The sequence below is a fragment of the Bombina bombina genome, chromosome 11, assembly GCF_027579735.1.
Source record: "Bombina bombina isolate aBomBom1 chromosome 11, aBomBom1.pri, whole genome shotgun sequence".
Classification (NCBI taxonomy): Eukaryota; Metazoa; Chordata; class Amphibia; order Anura; family Bombinatoridae; genus Bombina; species Bombina bombina.
In genome coordinates, this window is record NC_069509.1 from 84,750,289 (window position 1) to 84,773,355 (window position 23,067).

The 23,067-nt window shown below is 39.1% G+C and overlaps 1 protein-coding gene across 1 annotated transcript in view; it reads left to right on the top strand.

The window, feature by feature from the left end:
- Positions 1-1,792: 1,792 nt before the first annotated feature.
- The window catches only part of LOC128642128 (regulator of G-protein signaling 11-like), an 801,065-nt gene continuing 779,790 nt past the window's right edge, over positions 1,793-23,067 (top strand). The window contains exon 1 of the mRNA XM_053694807.1: positions 1,793-1,875. Coding sequence (XP_053550782.1) covers positions 1,813-1,875 — 63 coding nt within the window. The 5' untranslated portion in view covers positions 1,793-1,812. The remainder of the gene's footprint in view (positions 1,876-23,067) is intronic.

The following is a 23,067-nucleotide window of genomic DNA, read 5'->3' on the forward strand; positions in this document are numbered from 1 at the left end:
TCTATCTATCTATCTATAAAATATATATATCTAATATATCACCTGTCTATATATCTATAGCATATATCCATCTATCTATATCATAAATCTAATATATCATCTATCTTCTTTCTTTCTATCTATCTAACTATCTATCTATCATTTATCTATCTATCTATTTATCTATCTCTATCTCTCTAATCTATCTATTTCCATCTATCTAATCTATCATCTATCTATAATCTATCTATCTATCATAATGTATATATGAGACAACATCACAAACAACCCAATCAAGCAAAACATAAAGGACTACATAGCAGACATCCCAACTCTCCCTGCAGTTCAGGGAGTCTCCCTGATTGTAATAGCGGCTCCCTGATGCCAGCAAATGGATTGCAATCTCCCTGAAACTCTAAGTACCATGATCCAATGTGGCCCAAATCCGGAAAAGTGTTTCTTTAAGGAATTCCTTTAGTTGCTGGGACATTATAGAACCCTTAAAGGGACAGTCAAGTCCAAAAAAAACTTTTGTGATTCAAATAGGGCATGTAATTTTTAACAACTTTCCAATTTACTTTTATCACCAATTTTGCTTTGTTATCTTGGTATTCTTAGTTGAAAGCTAAACCTTGGGGGTTTATATGCTGATTTCTTATACCTTGAAGGCTGCCTCTAATCTAAATGCATTTTGATAGTTTTTCACCACTAGAGGGTGTGTTTCATATAGATAACATTGAGCTCATGCACATGAATTTACCATGGAGTCAGCTTTGATTGGCTAAAATGCAAGTCTGTCAAAAGAACTGAAATAAGGGGGCAGTCTGCTGAGGCTTAGATACAAGGTAATTACGGAGGTAAAACGTGTATAATTATAATTGTGTTGGTTATGCAAAACTGGGGAATTGGTAATTAAGGGATTATCTATCTTTTAAAACAACAAAAATTCTGGTGTTGACTATTCCTTTGACTGTCTCCAACCTTGTATAGCTTCAGACGATCCTTGAAAACCCACCTATTCAGAGAGGCTTACCATCTCTCCTCCATCCGAACCAAGCTAATACATGTACATGAACTGCCCGACTCACTGCTGCAAATACAAACAATGTAACAAGCTACCCCAACCTTATGTCTCTGCACCCTAAACCTATAGACTGTGAGCTCTCCAGAGCAGGGCCCTCTTCCTCCTGTGCTAGATTTGTTTAGTCTTTTTATGTTTTGTATTTTATCACAAATCTTTGTCACTGTATACCCCTATCATTGTACCCAGCGCTACGGAATTTGGCGGCGCTATACAAATAAATGATAATAATAATAATCCCTTTAAAGCGTGCATCAGTAACCAAAAAGTCCCCCACTGATTTTAATAAAATAAAACACAAATACTACTTTATTTACTGCACATAATTAAACTTCGTATTCTAAAATATTTAAACATTGAACAAGCGTACGATCAATGAAAAATAGGTTTGTTGTATGTGGTTGTGCAATAAAGCTACTTAAGGTGTCCAATATATAACGGGGGTGGCGGCACAGTAGCGGATGAAGCCACCTCCCTGAAATGAGTTTTTGCAGGTTGGGATGTCTGACATAGCAGTGCTCCGGAAACCAAACGGTTAAAATTTAAATCAAAATTTTCCCAAAGTATTTTTTTTTTTAAATAAACATTCACTCATGCCATACAACATATAACAACCATGTGGTTACAGTATTAGTGAAATCACATTTTCAACCACTAGAGGGCAGCACAGACATAAAAGGAGAGCCTATGAATCCTCCAGCATCAGTATACTTTAGGAACACAGAAGGAGCGGTCCTCTATCAGAATTCACAATGACTATTAATAATCTACAGAACGGGAAGAATTTCACAGTACAGATGTCCTGTCTGGCTAAAGTAAGTCTTTTTTTAATTATTATCTTTGTTTCACTGGATTTAGATACAGGGAAATGTCTATATTTACTAGATGTATTTTAAGTTACACAGATGTGGGTTGTGTTATTGCACTATATCGTTTTATCTGGAGCAAAGTAACAGCAAGATATTTTTGACCTTGTCAGATTTTTTTTTTCCAGATGATAATAATAAACATACACAGATCATTGCTTAAAAGGACAGTGTATGTTTAAATCTGCTTTATAATGTGTTCCCACGGATGTATTTTACTTGCTGGAGTGTGTTAAATAATGTGGTAATGTCATTTACCTTTATTTTGTAATTTGAAATAGCCAATTTTACCTATTGTGTCTCCACCTAATACTGAAAAATGGTTATAGACAAAAACATGTAAACAAGAAGGTTTAGATGAATGTGTCATTGCTCTTTAAGTATGGCTTTGTGTAAATAATTAGATAGATAAGATTATAATATCTGTGCTCCCTAAAAGCTCAGCTAATTGTATTGGGTTGTGGTTTCAAGTAGCAGAAACAGCTATTTCATATACAAAAAAAAGTATAAATGAATGATTTTCCATGCACTTTAAACTCTGCTGGTATAACAAGACTTTGATTTATACCAGGTTTGCACAAATTTACTCTGATCCTACTGGTTAACTGACAAAAATGGTTACAGATTGTACAGGATCCAGGTTTAAATGACTTAAACCTAGATTGTACCCAGTGAAATCTATACAAACACACCCAGATCAGACAGGATCATTTTTGTATTTTACACCTATATAGACAAAATACCATGACTATTTCAGATAAAACACATTTTCTAATTAATATAATAGTCTAGAATAGATTAGCAAAAATGTTGTTGCTATTTTCAAAAACTCATATTCTGATCCTGACAAATCCCTGCCCTGGGGACATGCCGCATTCACTCAAAAAATATTGTATGGATCAATATTTTTTCAATATTTTACTCATTACTCCTAATTATTATACAAAGTAATTATCAATGAATGGTTTGCATATAAGAATACTGTAATATTAATCTGGTTCTTACATTTTCTGTATATTAAAGGGAAATTGTAGTGTTATGTTTAGTGCTACTCCCCCTGTAAGTTTATGTGTTGGAGCCACAGAGAACTGTTGGTCCTGAGTATCTGCTCAGTTCTCTGCTGGCAGTTTAACTATGTGTTTAACCTCTTTTTAGGGGTTAAATACATATACTTGTCAGATCAGTAGTGCTAAAGTTACATGCTCTAAACAAATTAGAGTATGTCCTTTTCCACTACAAAGTCTTTTTAAAATATGCTGTGTGTTTGTAAATGTGTTTGTAAAACAAATCAAAATATAAAAACAGATACACAATAATGTGCACATTTGTAGTTAGGAAAGGCAGTTGCAAATACTATAAGATTATCTATATAATACATATAGCACAGCACCCATGTACTTCCAATCAAAAGACTATAAAATACACTTCTAAAAGGGACATGATAATCAAAGCTTTGTCTATTCCTTCTAAAAGGCAATGTTTCAAAATGTATTACATTTTCTTTTCAAATGGATGTAGCTGTACTAAATATAAATAAGTTTGTTTATATATATATATATTTATTTATTTTTTATGTGGGATTTGCCCTTTTCAGCCAGTAAGCAATATGGTCCCAGGACATAGGTTTACATAACCAGTCACTTGTTAGTTACACATCACATTTAAACTTAAAGGGACAGGACAAATCAACTCTGTAATGATTTTGCCATTCGTGTCAGCATGAAATGCTTTTTACAGTGGTTTATAGATTTTCTTCCACATTATACTTGAACTATCCTAATTTTCCCAGGACAGTCCCATTTTTTGCTCCCTGTCCCATAATAGTACAGTCCCAGAAGGGACATATTAATAAAAAAAATGCTGTACATTGGGGACATTTTTTTTACCACATATACAGAAATCACTTTTTTATTAAGTCCCTTTAAACTGCTTTAAAAAAACAACAACATTGTTACATTATTATTATTATCATCATTTATTTGTATAACGATGCAAAATTCCGTATTACTCTGCATGTTTGTGCAAATGAGACAATTTGATATGAGCTGCCCTGTTAGTCCAGTGAGTCAGATACCAGAATAGTATGGACTAGAATCCGAGTGGAGCACAAAATTTGAGTTCTCGCAAGTGCGTTAACTGAGCTCAACTTTTTTTTTACCATCATGCACCCAGTTACGTGCGTATTACAGGTAGCAAGTTAAAATTTTGCGATCTTGCAGACGCATCCTTGCACAGAAAAATATACTTCGCAAAGTTGCGAACGCAGGATCATATTACCCCTTAGACTTTAATGGAGCCTTGTTTTGAACAAAAAAAATAAAAGCAGCCATATATATGTAAATACATATATACACATATAAATACATACATATAGAAATACATTCATATATATTTATAGACATACATATAGTTATATATGTGTTCCTAAAGATCCCTATGTAAAAGCACTTTCTGATATCTCATATTTTTGCGCCCTTATAACTTTTTAATGCAATATTTTTCTGCAATGATTTTTAGCAGACTGTGTTAATATGAATGTAACGGCTCTGTTACATAATTTTATATGCCTTTTGCGCTACTGTTTAGTCCAGTGTAACAGTTAACCAGCGATCTGAAGTCGCGCTAACCCAACAAGCATAACATTGCACTCTCGTGTTCGTATTTAATTTAAACTTAAAATGCGAACAGTCTTTTCCAAAAGGGTGCAGACTTGTGCGTTAGTTTGCACACTATTATTATCGGTTATTTGTAGAGCGCCAACAGATTCCGCAGCGCTATAAACATTATGGATTGTAAAGGAGCTAGGCGACAGCTAGGGAGACCAGAGAGGACAGAGTTGCAGTAATTGAGGCGGGTAAGGATGAGAGAGTGGATTAAAATCTTAGTTGTGTCTTGTGTAAGGAAATTTTAGAGATGTTTTTATGGTGGAAGCGGCAGGATTTAGCCAAGGACTGAATATGAGGAGTGAAAGAAAGATCTGAGTCAAGTATGACGCCAAGACATCGGGCATCTGGGGTAGGGGTAATTATGGAGTTGTCGACAGTTATAGAGAGATGGGGATGGAGATTTTGGAAGAAGGAGGGAAAATAAGGAGCTTAGTTTTGGAGAGATTTAGCTTGAGGTAGTGAGAGGACATCCAGGAAGAGATGTGAGAAAGACAGTAAGTGACACGAGTCTGGCACAGAGAAGTAGATTTGGGTGTCGTCTGCATACAAATGATATTGGAACCCGTGGGACTTTATTAGGGAACCTAATAATAACGTGTAGATTGAGAAGAGAAGGGGACCGAGGACAGAGCCTTGCGGTACCCCAACAGAAAGTGGTGGTGGGGCAGAGGAGGTCCCAGAGAAGGCTACACTAAAGGTACGGTTTGACAGGTAGGAAGAGTAGTAAAAGTAGTGCGCCTCTTGTAATCTAGCCCTAGTCAAATAAAACGTATCACTACATACTGCAATACTTGTGAATCAGACATGAATACTACACAATCTACTGTATTTGTGTGAAGAAAAGTACAAAAATGAAATCTTCATGACAAGGGTAGAGCATGTCATTTTAAAACACTTTTAAATTGACTTCTGTTATTTGTACTTTTGGTATTCTTTGTTGAAAAGAAAATGTACATATTCGTAGGTGCAGCAAAGCATTACTGGGAACTAGCTGGGGGATTTGTGGCTACGCACATATGCCTCTTTTAATTGGCTCATCAAATGTGCTTATATAGGGACCAGAACTTCATTGCTGCTCTGGAGCTGACTTGAACTATATGTTTAAACTGTTTGTAGTGGTTAAATACATGGTTATATATAAGCAATACTGCAGTGATAAAATGCACTAACATATTAAAGCATTTTAGTTTTGCACTTTTATATTCCTTTAATTATAAACGGATGAGGTAGGATCTGCATTTGAATTTGGGAAGAAAAAATGGAAGTATCAGTATTGTGTAAAACATTCTTTTGATCTGGTAATATTTGGAATTTAAAAAAAATAAAAAGGCCTGGGAATTGGGACTGATTAGGTCTGGGCAAACTTGATATCTCTCTCTCTCTTTCTCCTCTCTCTCTCTCTCTCTCCCTCTCTCTGTCTTTCTTCTCTCTCTCTCTCTCCCTCTCTCTTCTCTCTCTCTCTCCCTCTCCCTCTCTTTCTCTTCTCTCTCTCCTCTCTCTCTCCCTCTCTTTCTCCTCTCTCTCTCTCTCTCTCTCTCTCTCTCTCTCTCTCTCTCTCTCTTTCTCCTCTCTCTCTCTCCTCTCTCTCTCTCCCTTTCTCCTCTCTCTCTTTCTCCTCTCTCTCTCTCTCTCTCTCTCTCTCTCTCTTTCTCCTTTCTCTTTCTCCTCTGTCTTTCTCTTCTCTCTCTCTCTCTCTCTCTCTCTCTCTCTCTCTCTCTCTCTCTCTCTCTCTCTATCTCCTCTCTCTCTCTCCCTCTCCCTTTCTCCTCTCTCTCTTTCTGCTCTCTCTTTCTCCTCTCTCTCTCTCTTTCTCCTTTATCTTTCTCCTCTCTCTTTCTCCTCTCTCTCTCTCCTCTCTCTTTCTCCTCTCTCTCTCTCTCTCTCTCTCTCTCTCTCTCTCTCTCTCTCTCTCTCTCTCTCTCTCTCTCTCTCTCTCTCTCTCTCTCTCTCTCATCTCTCTCTTTCTCCTTTCTCTCTCTCTCTCTCATCTCTCTCTTTCTCCTCTCTCTCTCTCTCTCTCTCTCTCTCTCTCTCTCTCTCTCTCTCTCTCTCTCTCTCTCTCTCTCTCTCTCTCTCTCTCTCTCCCTCTCTCTCTCTTTCTCCTCTCCCTCTCCCTCTCTCTTTCTCCTCTCTCTCTCTCTCTCTCTCTCTCTCTCTCTCTCTCTCTCTCTCTCTCTCTCTCTCTCTCTCTCTCTCTCCTCTCTCTCTTTCTCCTCTCTCTCTCTTTCTCCTCTCTCTCTCTCTCTTTCTCCTCTCTCTCTCCCTCTCTCTCTTTCTCCTCTCTCTCTCTTTCTCCCCCCCCTCTCTCTCTCTCTCTCTCTCTCTCCTCTCTCTCTTCTCTCTCTCTTCTCTCTCTCCCCTCTCTCTCTCCTTGCCTAGATGTTCTTATTTCCTATGCAACAGTTTTTATTTATATATATCTGGTAGGGTCTAAGTGTGCTCAAGAGAAAAACAAAAAATGGTTTTAGCAGAATTCTGGTCTATTTGTTGATAATAATCATGCTCCTGATTTTATTGTGATGAATTTACTGTTTAATCTGAGCAGGGTCTGATGATGGTATAGATATTGCATTCACTCATAAAAATGTTTTATTGAGTCCAGTAATAATCTTGCTTGTGCATTAGGAGTTAATCTTTTGGCTGCCCTTTTTGTCAGTCAAGGGGTTAATCAAGGACGCAGATGTCACACTGCTTTTTTTCCATAGAGCATTTGCAGATAAAGTACTTATGTATTACAGGAAATGGAATCACTAGGGGACTTAATTTCTTTGTATCAATCAATGTTCTACACTAGATCTTTATGCTTATTGGTATGTTAATACCACATGTGCTTTCTGCTAACTGTTTCTGCCCTTAAAGTGAAGGTCCAATTTGGATGAATTAGTGCCCGTTTTTTAATAAACCTATTAAAAACAAGGGCACTTTAATTCATCAAAATTGACATTTCACTTGTTTTCTACAAATGCTTACCTTTTAATCTTTACATCTGCTCCAGCGATTCCCCCGGCCATCAGAAACCTCTTCATACATCAGAAATGACGAATCCGGCTTCCTCCAATCACGGCTTCCCCCCTGGGGAATCATGGCCTGATTGGAGGAAGCCGGATTCATCATTTTGGACCCGCGAAGTGGGCTTGCGACGGGTGAAGGAAGCTATGCAGCGGCTGTCAGGATTAAAAGGTAAGTATTTGAAGAAAACGAGTGAAATGTCAATTTTGATGAATTAAAGTGCCCTTGTTTTTAATAGGTTTATTAAAAAACGGGCACCGATTCATCTAAATTAACCTTCACTTTAAGAGACTTTTCAATATTATCAGAGCTACTTTGTTCTTTTGGTATCTTTGTTGAAAAGTATATCTAGGTAGGCTCATGAGAAGCAGCGAAGTACTGGGAATAGCTGGTGATTGGTGCATATGCCTCATTGGCTCACCTGATGGATGTGTTCAGCTAGCTGCCAGTAGTGTATTGCTGCTCTGGAGCTAATTTTAGTTATGTGTTTAATGCCTTTGTAAAGGTTAAACGACTAATGATTTGCAAACCGTAGTGTAATAATAAAAGGCTTTAACACATTAAAGGGATACTAAACCCATTTTTTTATATCATGATTCAGATAGAGCATGCAATTTTAAGCAACTTTCTAATTTTCTCCTATTATCAAATTTTCTTTGTTCTCTTGCTATCTTTTTTTTGAAAAGCAGTATTGTAAGCTTAACTGGGCCATTTCTAGTTCAGCACCCTGGGTAGCACTTGCTGATTGGTGGCTACATTGTAGGCACCAATCAGCAAGAGCTGCCCCCCTTAGGCAGCTGCATTGTCTGATATTGCTGTTTATTAACCACACTGACTTGTCTTGGCCATATAAATCTGCACTTATTCACTCTACTAAAAGTTATAGATCTGCTTGCCGAAGAACTTCATTGTCAGACAACCCCCCCCTCAGTGGAGGGGAACGTAATAGGGTTGGGTGGGGGGATTTGACCCAGTGGAGGAGCAGCACAAGAGGTTTTATAGGAGGGGAAAGGGCGAGGATATGAGGGCATATATGTGAGGGAAAGTGGAAGTGAGGCTATAGTTCCCAGTTATTTTGAATTTTGAAGAGAGGACTTCACTTGCTCCCAGGTAGGGTTGCCACCAGAGCCATGTTTTCTTGGACGCTTATGAGTTACACATGCTGCAGGGTGTGCAGGAAGGACCATGCATTGATTTTCTGGATAGCACTATTCCTATGCACTATTCATATTCCTCCCTGCACAACCTGCAGCACGTGTAACTCATAAGTGTATAGAGAAATGGTGGCTGTGGTGGCAACCCTACTCAGAGGTGGGTTTTAGATTGGCTGTTAAAGTTGCGGGGTGGAGAATTCTGGTTCTTTAGGGCTTAGTGACAGATATCAGTTTTTGTTTAAAGTGATGCTAAACTCTCCCCTTTATTAAACCAGATCTAAGTGATAAGTAAGTAAGTGATAGTTTAGATGGAGTTTAATTCGTCAGTTGTAATGAAGATGTGCTATAACCTAACCTTACTTTATACCAGTTCCACTCCTCCATTGCTATCCCCTGAACCCCCTTAGCATGTAACCTTAAGAGTCCAGCTGTTTGTAGATCACCTTCTTAAGAGTGGATTACAACAGTGCAACTCTTGGCAGGGCCCTCTACCCACTTTATCCCTTAATTGTTTTATACTCCCCTTTGTTTATAGCGCTGCGGAATCTGTTGGCGCTCTACAAATAACCGATAATAATAATAATATAACTTACGAAGCACTGAAATTTACCGAGCTCTGCCACCCACTTCAAAAGTCAATTTTTCTGTAAGCTAACAGTTTGATTTTTTTCTCCAATCAGTGCTCTCCCCATATGGCACTTTGGTTGTAGCTAGAACACTGATTGGGGATCAATTTGAATTTTATATCTACATTAAATAGTAAGTTAAAGCTGTGAACTCCATCTAACATATCACTTACATTCCAGATATGTTTCTATATAGGGGAGAGTTTACCATCACTTTAAGGTTAGCTTCTGTTGTAAACAATCATCACTGCTGATTGTCTTATCAACTGTACCTGCTCCTTTGCAGGGTTAAACATAGCACTGTAGGGTCATTAGTGCTAAAATCACATCCTCTAATAAATGAGAGCATGTAATTTTTGCACCTTTTCTGTACTAAATCACTTATATCCATGTATATATATAAAATCTGTAAGTGGACTGCACTCTCAAACTGGAGTGGGTACACTCACATAAAAATATAAAACAACACACAGAATAGTCAACACTTACTTGGATGCTCACGGCTAAAAGCATAAGGGTGCCATATGGGTGCACACAAGCTGCTCTAGGGTTAAAGGGACATTCCAGCCAAAATTGTAATCCACATGGGTGCATTTCAGTTTTGAATAGAAACATTTTGTAATATACATGTATTAGCAAAAATGCTTCTAAAAAAATCTATAGCTGTTTCAAATGTGTATTTAAGTATGCACCGTGCACCAGCATTTTAAACACAGCACTTGCTCAGCACGTGCTTGTACCATCTGGTAATGACTCCGTTTAATAATATCTGACATGATACAAGCCCCACTGGCACTCTGAGCAGCTGCAATATTTAAAATGCTGGTGCTCTGAGAATATCTAGCTATGCTTCACATGCACGTGCAGAAAAAGAAATGGTAACACTAAAACAGTGATCACTGTTACTAGAAGCATTTTTGCCAATACATTTATATTGCAAATATGTTTCTTATTCAAAGATGTAATTCATCTATGTGCAGTTAAATTTTGACCGGAATGTCCCTTTAACTGCTTACAAAAAGCAGATTATGGAGTGGTCGCTGGGCTTATCACAAATGCTGAAGCAAACTCTTCACTTTTAGCCTAACTGTGTGCATCCAAGTGAGTTCTGACTATTATGTGTGGTGTTTAATGTTTATATATTTTTCCTCTTAGAGAATGCTGTAGAAGGGGTGATATCCCAAAGACCATACTGAGATATTGCGCTGTTGAATGTGCTGCTTTCGATGCTTGTACTATAGCGCTATTGCACATGCTCAGTATTAGTACTTCAGTATGTGCATGCCAGTACCACAGAATGTTCAAAGCATGCCCTGTACTGTTTCAGAAGCTCATTAGGTGGAATTATAGGGTTGCCACCTCAGCCATGTTTTACTGGACACTTATAGCTGGGAGGAATATGAATAGTGCATATAAATATTACGGACCAGAAACAATACATGTTCCTCCCTGCACACCCTGCAGCATGTGTAACTCATAAGTGCCCAGGAAAACATGGCAGCGGCGGTAACCCGAGATGACAAGGAGCCAGGAACTCTGCGTGATAAAGCGTCTGATTGGTTGTATCAAATTGGACTATTATGGAACAAAATAAACAAAAACACATGATCTCAGAAGATCTTCCCTAGTAGAAAAGCTGTCTTTTTATTATTTATGATGTATTACAGTTAATGCATCTCTTCCATGTATTTTTAATAATCCAGAAGCTTTCCAGCCATTGCAAAAAGCAAACAGCATGCGCACTTGGTCTGCTAAATGCTAAATATAAACCATTATTTGTATTTAGGTTAAAGCTAAGTGACAGGGTTTGCCTTTTAACTAAAAATATCAGTGTACATTGAGAAAAACACGTGTATGTGTGTGGAAGTTGTACGTTTTTTTTATATGTAAATAAATCTAATTTCTCCCTTTTCATTGAAATTCCGTGTTCCTTTCTGACTTTTTTTCTATGCAGAAAACCATCACTAGTAATTACTGGGGGGGGGGGAATAAATCAATTGTCAGATCCAAAACAAGCATGATAGATTGATCCCTGCTTGTATAGATGCAAATCCCAAAGGTTCATACTTACAGCTTTTAAATGATAATTATATGAAAAGAAAACAATTTTAAAAAGTATATATTGCAAAGCTTTGTGAAATTAAAGGGATACTAAACCTTTTATGATTCAGATAGAGCTGCAATTTTAAACAACTTTCTAATTTAGTCCTATTATGAATTTTTCTTTGTTCTCTTGGTATCTTTATTTGAAAAAGCAGGAATGAAAGCATAGGAGCTGGCCCATTTTAGGTTCAGAACCTGGGTAGCGCTTGCTGATTGGTGGCTTAATGTAGCCACCAATCAGCAAGTGCTATCCAGGGTGCTAAACCAAAAATGGGCCAATCCCTTCCTTCATAATCTTTTGCCATAGTGTAGACAAGCTGCCCCTCCTGGGCAAAGTACTGTGTGATGTAGTAACTACACCCAATTGGCACAAGGGGTTACATAAATGTTCTCTTTATGTAGAAGATAATTTTATATATATATATATATATATATATATATATATATATATATATATATATATATATATATATATATATATATATATATACATATATACATACATACATACATACAACAGGGGCAAAATTGATAAATTCCCGAAAAAATGCGCCTAAAAAGTTGTAATTATTTCCGCAATAGCTCGCAATGTCTGAAGTAAAAAATGTCGCCAGTATTTATGAAAATTCTAGAGATATTTTGGGGCAAAACGTTTTTGCGATGTCAAGCGAATGGTTGATCTATTGTTTTCACTTTATTTATCAATCTTAAAGTGAAGGTTAAGTTTCATCTATTAGATTGTTTCCCCTGTAAATACTCTAAAATTAAATTTTGTTTTTACCGTTTATTCATCCAATTCTGAACACTGTTAAAACAACCTGTTTTTTTATTTTTTTTTCTAAGCCCAGTCACGTTTTTTGATAAGCCAATTGAAACACTGGCCATTAGGCGGCCATCATATTACGTCACCGCATTACTGGACTCTATGCGCATGCGGTGCCTTCACTTCCTCTCTGTTATTATCAACGCTCGTTCCAGTTTAGCGCATGGTCTAACATTATTTCAGTCACGCAGGCGCAAATCGAATGTACGGCGAAGTGTGCGCATGCGCAAGTTGTCCGGCAATCGGGAACATGCTTTTGAAGTACTTATAGAGCGGGTGGGACGGCTCTGTATGTAATAGAGTAAAAAACCCGGAAACACATGGAGGGAGGAGCTAAGACCGGCCGAGAACGTAAATATAAACAGTTTATAATACAATCATATATATACAAATAGCAAAAAAAAAAAATAGCGATCATACTATATAATAGATGAGTAATAGAATAAAGGTTACAAAAACGGAAAACTTTACCTTCACTTTAACTTTAACCACTAGTAAATGGTTTTATTTTTTTTATCCTTGTTATAACGAAATAAATTTATCACGTGATTGGTTGTAAGAATGTTATTTCTTATACTGGTATATTATTTTTATTTTGCCCCTTTGGTTCTTTCATCGAGGAAGATTACCTGTTTTTGCCCTATATATATATATATATATATATATATATATATATATATATATATATATATATATATATATATATATATATATATATGTACTGTATGTATTATATATATATATATATATATATACACAGTACTGTGCAAAAGTCTTAAGCCACCACCAGCTTTGTTGTTTTATTAAGGTTTTAATGACCATCCAAATACATTTTTCGGTCTCTTTATTAAGATACAAACAGAACATACAGGATATATGTACACAAAATATAAAAAACAATTTTCAGAACAAAATGGCTTCTTCAGGCAAAAGTCAGTATTCAGTGTGACCTCCCTTGGCACTAAGCACATCTTGAACTCTTTTGAGGAGACTGTCCTGAAGTTTTGTGAAGTATTCTTCTGGTATATTATACCAGGCTTCTTTCAGCACTTCCCAGAGTTCTTCTTTAGATTTAGGTTTTATTTTATTTTTTCTCTCTCCAGATGATCACATATTACATAGTAGTAACATAGTAGATGAGGTTGAAAAAAGATAGAAGTCCATCGAGTTCAATCTATACAAATCAAATATACTTACAAAAAAGCTCCAGTTGAGTTTAAATTAATCCCACTAAAAGGTGACCCATTTAATATAAGCAATCATATCCATGAATTCTGTTTCTAGCCAGAAATGTATCAAAAACATTTTTAAATGTATCTAAGGAATTGACATTCACTACCTCCTTTGGTAATGAGTTCCACAATTTTATTGCTCTTACAGTGAAAAAAACATTTCCGTTGCAGGAGATTAAATCTCCTTTCTTCCAGCCTTAAATAGTGACCTGTTGTCACAAACAATTTTCTTGGAATAAACAGAGCTTCTGCCATCTCTGTATACGGGCCTTGAATATATTTATATAAAGTAATCATGTCACCTCTCAAGCGCCTTTTTTCTAGATAAAACAGACCCAATTTGGCTAACCTCTCCTCATAGCTTAAATTCTCAATCACCCTTATTAGATTGTTGCCCTTCTCTGAACTTTTTCTAGGTCTGCAATGTCTTTTTTTGAGATTGGTCCCAGAACTGCACTCCATACTCAAGGTGAGGTCTTACCAGGGATTTATATAGTGACAGAATTATGCTTTCCTCCCTTGAATCAATGCCTCTTTTAATACATGCTAGTATCTTATTAGCCTTAGAAGCCACTGCCTTGCATTGTGCACCCATTGTTAGCTTGTTATCTATTACTACTCCCAAATCCCTTTCCTCTGTTTGGCTTGTATTTAAATAATACATTGCCTGCTTATTTTTACTTCCAAAATGTAGAACCTTACATTTTCCCGTATTAAATCTCATTTTCCATTTACCTGCCCATACTTATAATTTTTGCAGATCCCCTTGTAACGAAAGTTCATCTTGCTCTGACCTAATGACCTTACATAACTTTCCAGTCCCTTAATTTTGTACATTAATCTCTCATGTAGCACTGTATCAAACGCCTTTGCAAAATCTAAGTATATCACATCCACTGATTCCCCTTTATCTATATTTCTCTTGTAAGGTGTATACAGTCCACGGGTTCATCCATTACTTGTGGGATATTCTCCTTCCCAACAGGAAGTTGCAAGAGCACACCCACAGCAGAGCTGTCTATATAGCTCCTCCCCTAACTGCCACCCCCAGTCATTCTCTTGCAACTCTCGACAAGGGAAGTATCAAGAGATAAGTGGTGACTTAGTGTAGTGTTATCTTCAATCAAAAGTTTGTTATTTTTAAACGGTACCGGCGTTGTACTGTTTTTACTCTCAGGCAGAAATTAGATGAAGAATTCTGCCTGGAGGTTGATGATCTTAGCGGTTTGTAACTAAGGTCCATTGCTGTTCTCACACATAACTGAAGAGTATGGAAGAAAGCTTCAGTTGGGGGAACGGTCTGCAGATTACCTGCTTTGAGGTATGTTCAGTATTTTTATTTCTAGAGAGATGAAATAAGTTCTAGAAAATGCTGACAGAGCCTTGTGTATTTGAGGCAAGTGTGATGCAGTGGTTTAACAGCGACTGGGATCATGCTTACAAAACAGGGTAATACTCATGTTAATATTATTCAGTGTCAAAACGTTTACATGTTTTCATAAATAGAACGTTTTTTCTCTGAGGGAGATAAATCTTTATTTGGGGCCTAGTTTTCCACATGGCTAGTCAGATACTCCTAGGAGTATTTTCTTAAGGCCCCTCTGACATCCAGTACATGGTGGGAGGGGCCTATTTTAGCGCTATTGCTGCTCAGTTTTAATTCAGACTGAGACATCCAGCTTCCCTAGAGGAGTCCTTTGGCATCTGAGGACCATTATAAGGGGTTTATTCCTTCACCAAATTGTATTTGAGGGCAGGTAGGAGCCTCAGCAGAGCTGTGGCAGTTGCTCAATGGTTGACGTTTTTGAATCCGGTTTGGGGGCTAAGGGGTTAATCATCCATTTGCAAGTGGGTGCAATGTTGCTTTAGTCCCTTACACACATTGTAAAAATTTCGAAGACTTTACTATATTTTTACACTGTTTTGCAGTTTAAGTGCTAGTTTTTTTCTCTTAAAGGCACAGTAACGTTTTTGTTTAATTACTGTTTCACCTTTATTAAAGTGTTTTCCAAGCTTGCTTGTCTCATTACTAGTCTGTTAAACATGTCTGACATAGAGGAAACTCCTTGTTCAATATGTTTGGAAGCCATGATGGAACCCCCTCTTAGAATGTGTACCAAATGTACTGAAATTTCTATAAACTATAAAGACCATATTATGGCTCTTAAAGATTTATCTCCAGAGGATTCTCTGACTGAAAAAAAGGGAGATTATGCCATCTAGCTCTCCCCATGTGTCAGAACCTATAACTCCCGCTCAAGTGACGCCAAGTACATCTAGCGCGTCTAATTGTTTTACCTTACAGGACATGGCGGTAGTTATGACTAATACCCTTACAGAGGTATTGTCCAAACTGCCAGGGTTACAAGGAAAGCGAGACAGCTCTGGGGCCAGAACTAATACAGAGCTTTGACGCTTTAATACCTGTGTCCGATATACCCTCACAATACTCAGAAGCTGAGGCAGGAGAGCTTCTATCTGTGGGTGACATTTCAGATTCAGGGAAGGCGTGCTTCAGTCTGATTCTGAAATGACAGCGTTTAAATTTAAGCTCGAACACCTCCGCTTATTGCTTAGGGAGGTTTTAGCGACTCTGGATGACTGTGAACCCATTGTAGTTCCAGAGAAATTGTGTAAGATGGACAAGTACTTTGCAGTGCCTGTTTACACTGATGTTTTTCCAGTTTCTAAGAGGTTTTCGGAAATTATTACTAAGGAATGGGATAGACCAGGTGTGCCGTTCTCTCCCCCTCCTGCTTTTAAAAAGATGTTTCCCATAGATGCCGCCATACGGGACTCGTGGCAGACGGTCCCTAAGGTGGAGGGAGCAGTCTCTACCCTAGCGAAGCGTACAACTATCCCCGTCGAGGACAGTTGTGCTTTCCTAGATCCTATGGATAAAAAATTGGAGGGTCTCCTTAAGAAAATTTTTATACATCAAGGTTTTATTCTCCAGCCTCTTGCATGCATTGCCCCAGTTACTGCTGCAGCGGCTTTCTGGTTCGAGTCTCTTGAGGAGGCTCTACAGGTGGAGACCCCGTTAGATGATATTTTAGACAGGATTAAAGCTCTTAAATTAGCTAATTCCTTTATTTCTGACGCCGTTTTTCATTTAACCAAGCTGACGGCTAAGAATTCAGGTTTTGCCATTCTGGCACGCAGGGCGCTATGGCTTAAGTCCTGGTCAGCAGACGTTACTTCAAAGTCTAAGCTTCTTAACATACCCTTCAAAGGACAGACCCTATTCGGGCCTGGTCTGAAGGAGATCATCTCTGACATTACTGGAGGAAAGGGTCATGCCCTTCCTCAGGATAGGTCCAGCAAATTAAGGACCAAGCAGAATAATTTTCGTTCCTTTCGAAACTTCAAGGGTGGCACAGCTTTGGTTTCCTCTAATGCAAAACAAGAGGGAAATTTCACCCAGTCCAAACCAGTCTGGAGACCTAACCAGACTTGGAACAAAGGGAAGCAGGCCAAGAAGCCTGCTGCTGCCTCTAAGACAGCATGAAGGGGTAGCCCCCGATCCTGGACCGGATCTAGTAGGGGGCAGACTTTCTCTCTTCGCCCAGGCTTGGGCAAGAGACATCCAGGATCCCTGGGCACTAGAGATTGTTTCCCAGGGTTATCTTCTGGAATTCAAAGGTTCATCTCCAAAGGGGAGATTTCATCTCTCACAATTATCTGCAAACCAGATAAAGAGAGAGGCATTCTTACGTTGCGTTCAAGACCTACTGGTTATGGGAGTGATCCACACAGTTCCAAGAGAGGAACAGGGCAGGGTTTCTATTCAAACCTGTTTATAGTTCCCAAAAAAGAGGGAAATTTCAGACCAATCTTGGATCTCAAAATCCTAAACAAATTTCTCAGGGTCCCATCCTTCAAAATGGAGACAATTCGAACCATCCTCCCTATGATCCAGGAGGGTCAATATATGACTACCGTGGACTTAAAGGATGCTTATCTACACATTCCGATTCACAGAGAGCATCATCAGTCCCTAAGGTTCGCCTTCCTAGACAGGCATTACCAGCTTGTGGCTCTTCCCTTCGGGTTAGCCACGGCGCCATTCTGATTCAGGCGTCGACTTTTCAAATAGCCAAGTCCCATACGGACATTGTTCTGGCCTTTCTGAGGTCTCACGGGTGGAAAGTGAACAGAGAAAAGAGTTCTCTTTCTCCCTTCACAAGAGTTTCCTTCCTAGGAACTCTGATAGATTCAGTAGAAATGAACATTTTTCTGACAGAGGTCAGGATATCAAAGCTTCTAACTTCCTGCTGTGTTCTTCATTCCAATTCTCGGCCGTCAGTGGCTCAGTGTATGGAAATGATCGGCCTAATGGTAGCGGCAATGGACATAGTTCTGTTTGCCCGCCTACATCTCAGACCACTGCAACTTTGCATGCTCAATCAGTGGAATGGGGACTACACAGATTTGTCTCCTCTGTTAAATCTGGATCAAAAGACCAGGGATTCTCTTCTCTGGTGGTTAGCTCGGGTTCACCTGTCCAGGGGAATGAGTCTCCGCAGGCCAGAGTGGACTATAGTGACGACAGATGCCAGCCTTCTGGTCTGGGGTGCGGTCTGGAACTCCCTGAAGGCTCAGGGTTCGTGGACTCAGGAGGAAGCCCTCCTTCTGATAAACATTCTGGAACTCAGAGCGATATTCAATGCTCTTCAGGCTTGGCCTCAGCTAGCTGCGGTCAAGTTCATCAGATTTCAGTCGGACAATATCACGACTGTAGCCTATATCAACCATCAGGGGGGAACAAGGAGTCCCCTGGCAATGATGGAAGTTTCAAAGATAATTCTATGGGCGGAGATTCACTCTTGCCATCTATCTGCTATCCATATCCCAGGAGTAGAGAACTGGGAGGCGGACTTTCTAAGTCGGCAGACTTTTAATCCGGGGGAGTGGGAGCTCCATCCCGAGGTATTTGCCCAGCTGATTCAATTATGGGGCAAACCAGAACTGGATCTGATGGCGTCTCGTCAGAATGCCAAGCTTCCTCGTTACGGGTCCAGGTCGAGGGATCCCCAGGCGACGCTGATAGATGCTCTAGCAGTGCCCGGGTCCTTCAGCCTGGCTTATGTGTTTCCACCGTTTCCTCTCCTCCCTCGTCTGATTGCCAAGATCAAGCAGGAGAGAGCTTCGGTGATTTTGATAGCACCTGCGTAGCCACGCAGGACTTGGTATGCAGATCTGGTGGACATGTCATCCTTTCCACCATGGACTCTGCCGCTGAGGCAGGACCTTCTACTCCAAGGTCCATTCAAACATCCAAATCTAGTTTCTTGCGTCTGACTGCTTGGAGATTGAACGCTTGATTTTATCAAAACGTGGTTTCTCCGAGTTGGTCATTGATACCTTGATTCAGGCTCGAAAGCCTGTCACCAGGAAAATCTATCATAAGATATGGTGTAAATATCTTCATTGGTGTGAATCCAAGGGTTACTCGTGGAGTAAGGTCAGGATTCCCAGGATACTATCTTTTCTTCAAGAAGGATTGGAAAAGGGATTATCGGCTAGTTCCTTAAAGGGACAGATTTCTGCTCTGTCTATTCTTTTGCACAAGCGCCTGGCTGATGTTCCAGACGTTCAGGCATTTTGTCAGGCTTTGGTTAGAATCAGGCCTGTGTTTAAACCTGCTGCTCCGCCATGGAGTTTAAATTTAGTTCTTAAGGTTCTTCAAGGGGTTCCGTTTGAACCCTTGCATTCCATAGATATCAAGCTTTTATCTTGGAAAGTTCTGTTTTTAGTAGCTATCTTTTCGGCTCGAAGAGTTTCAGAGTTATCTGCCTTGCAGTGTGATTCCCCTTATCTGATCTTCCATGCAGATAAGGTAGTTTTGCGTAAAAAACCTGGGTTTCTTCCTAAGGTAGTATCTAATAGGAATATCAATCAGGAAATTGTTGTTCCGTCACTGTGTCCTAATCCTTCTTCAAAGAAGGAACGTCTGTTACACAATCTTGACGTGGTTCGTGCTTTAAAGTTTTATTTGCAAGCTACTAAGGATTTTCGTCAAACATCTGCATTGTTTGTTGTCTACTCTGGAAAGAGGAGAGGCCAAAAGGCTTTGGCAACTTCTCTTTCTTTTTGGCTAAGAAGCATAATTCGTTTAGCCTATGAGACTGCTGGCCAGCAGCCTCCTGAAAGAATTACAGCTCATTCTACTAGAGCAGTAGCTTCCACATGGGCTTTTAAACATGAGGCCTCTGTTGAACAGATTTGTAAGGCGGCGACTTGGTCTTCGCTTCATACTTTTTCTAAATTCTACAAATTTGATACTTTTGCTTCCTCGGAGGCTATTTTTGGGAGAAAGGTCTTACAAGCAGTGGTGTCTTCTGTTTAAGTACCTGCCTTGTCCCTCCCTTCATCCGTGTCCTAAAGCTTTGGTATTGGTATCCCACAAGTAATGGATGAACCCGTGGACTGGATACACCTTACAAGAGAAAACAAAATTTATGCTTACCTAATAAATTTCTTTCTCTTGTGGTGTATCCAGTCCACGGCCCACCCTGTCACTTTAAGGCAGGTGTTTTTATTTTTTAAACTACAGTCACCACTGCACCCTATAGTTTCTCCTTTTTCTTACTTGTCTTCGGTCGAATGACTGGAGGTGGCAGTTAGGGGAGGAGCTATATAGACAGCTCTGCTGTGGGTGTGCTCTTGCAACTTCCTGTTGGGAAGGGGAATATCCCACAAGTAATGGATGAACCCGTGGACTGGATACACCACAAGAGAAAGAAATTTATCAGGTAAGCATAAATTTTGTTTTTTACTTACTTTCTCGTAGAATCTAATTAGATTAGTTTGACATGACCTATGTCTCATAAAACCATGCTGATTTAAACTCATTGGATCGGATCAGCTAATAGGATTTTTTCAATTTTAATTCCAATTGGCTGATAGAATTCTATCAGCCAATCGGAATTAAGGGACACCATCTTGGATGACGTCCCTTAAAGGAACCTGAATTCTTCACTAGCCGTCGAAAGAAGAGGATGCTCCGCGCCGGATGTCTTAAAGATGGAGCCGCTCCACGTCGGAAGGATGTAAATAGAAGATGCTGTCTGGATGAAGACTTCTGCCCGTCTGGAGGACCAATTCTTGCCGCTTGGATGAAGACTTCTCCCAGCTTGGATGAAGACTTCTCCCGACTTCGTTGAGGATGGATGTCCGGTCTTCAAAAACTGTAAGTGGATCTTCGGGGGTTAGTGTTAGTTTTTTTTTAAGGGTTTATTGGGTGGGTTTTATTTTTATCTTAGGGTTTGGGCTGAAAAAGAGCTAAATGTCCTTTTAAGGGCAATGCCCATCCAAATGCCCTTTTCAGGGCAATGGGGAGCATAGGTTTTTTAGATAGGATTTTATTTGGGGGGTTTGGGTGTGTGGGTGGTGGGTTTTACTGTTGGGGGGGTTGTTTGTATTTTTTTTACAGGTAAAAGAGCTATTTTCTTTGGGGCAATGCCCCGCAAAAGGCCCTTTTAAGGGCTATTGGCAGTTTAGTTTAGGCTAGGTTTTTTTTTATTTTGGGGGAGCTTTTTTATTTTGATAGGGCTATTAGATTAGGTGTAATTAGTTTGTTTGATAATTCCTTTTTTATTTTGTGTAATTTAGTGGGGGTTTTTTGTAATTTAGTGTTTGTTTGTTTTTTTGTAATTTAGTTAATTGTATTTAATTAATGTAATTTATTTAATTGTAGTGTAAGGTTAGTTTTTAGTATAAGACAGGTTAGGTTTTATTTTACAGGTAAATGTGTATTTATTTTAACTAGGTAGCTAGTAAATAGTTAATAACTATTTGCTAACTATTCTACCTAGTTAAAATAAATACAAACTTAGCTGTAAAATAAAAATAAAACCTAAGCTAGCTACAATGTAACTATTAGTTATATTGTAACTAGCTTGGGGTTTATTTTACAGGTAAGTATTTAGTTTTAAATAGGAATTATTTAGTTAATGATAGTAATTTTTATTTAGATTTATTTTAATTATATTAAAGTTAGTGGGTGTTAGGGTTAGACTTAGGGTTAGGTTTAGGGGTTAATAACTTTAGTATAGTGGCAGCGATTTTGGGGGCAGCAGATTAGGGGTTAATAACAGTAATGTAGGTGGCGGCGATGTTAGGGACAGCAGATTAACTAGTGTTTACGATGTGGGAGTGCGGCGGTTTAGCGGTTAATATGTTTATTATAGTGGCAGCGATGTCGGGAGCGGCAGAGTAGGGGTTAATAATTTTATTTTAGAGCTTGCGATACGGGAGGGCCTCGGTTTAGGGGTTAATAGGTAGTTTATGGGTGTTAGTGTACTTTGTAACACTTTAGTTATGCGTTTTATGCTACAGCTTTGTAGCGTAAAACCCATAACTAGCGACTTTCAGTTTACGGTATGGATCTTGGCGGTATAGGCTGTACCGCTCACTTTTTGGCCGGACAGGCAAACTCGTAATACCGGCGCTATGGAAGTCCCATTGAAAAAGGACTTTTTGAAAGCAGTGGTAGTTTTGTTGCGTTACGGCCAAAAAAGTGTGCGGTACAGATATACCTGCAAAACTCGTAATACCAGCGTTAGTGAAAAAGCAGCGTTATGAGGCTTTTTCACTCATAATGCAAAACTCGTAATCTAGACGATAGGTATTTAAAGTATTTCTAAATGCACCTTGGCTTTAGCGCAGTTGTCCAAACGTAACTTCAGGTTAGCATGTAAATGAAAGCTAGATGAGCATGCCCCATAGTCTATGGTGAAAGAAAAATTGGTGCAGTCACACTATCTGACCTCCAGATGCTAGCGTGCCTAAGTCTTTTGCTTGCCCACTTACTTTTTATTTTCAACTTTTAATTTAAGTGCAATAATAGGAGCGCTATTGAATTAACTTGAGCACAGTTAGTGCTTGTAATCTAGGCCTATATGGGCTATATAGAGTCCATAAAATAATAGCAGTAGGATATACCAATTAAAAATCAATTTGGGGGGGGGCAGAGTCAGCTACCTATAGAGCAGTCACATGTTTGAGCGGCTCCTCATCTGCAAGAAGTAAATCTATCTTAATTTCATTGAATTATGAGGGACAATCCGTGCTCATTATTCTCCCAAATAGGACTGTATTAAGCTTTTCCAGCTCACTTTTGAATCCTGGGCTATCCTTAAGCAGTTTGTCAGGTTCAACAGGCGCCATCTTGGAATAAGGATACAGCGCTTTCTAAATATGCCTGCAGGCCATGTTACAACTTTGAAAACCATTCACCTACTGATTCCTTACTTCGAGTGTGATCACGCTTGAGTAGACAGCATTGGAACCCCAATACAATAATCAGACAGTGGGCTCTTCTATAGCCCAGGGCATACCCACGCCGACAAGTCTGCAAAACAATTATGGTGCTGCCTGCTTGATAGACATCATGCTGCATTTACAGAAACACTGTGCAGGACATTCAACCAGGAAGGCGCCCAAACTACTAATTACACAATCTCTTCTGACCATGTCCTGGTGGAGTTCGGGCACGGTGGCGCTATGGGGCCCCAGTGCTCACTG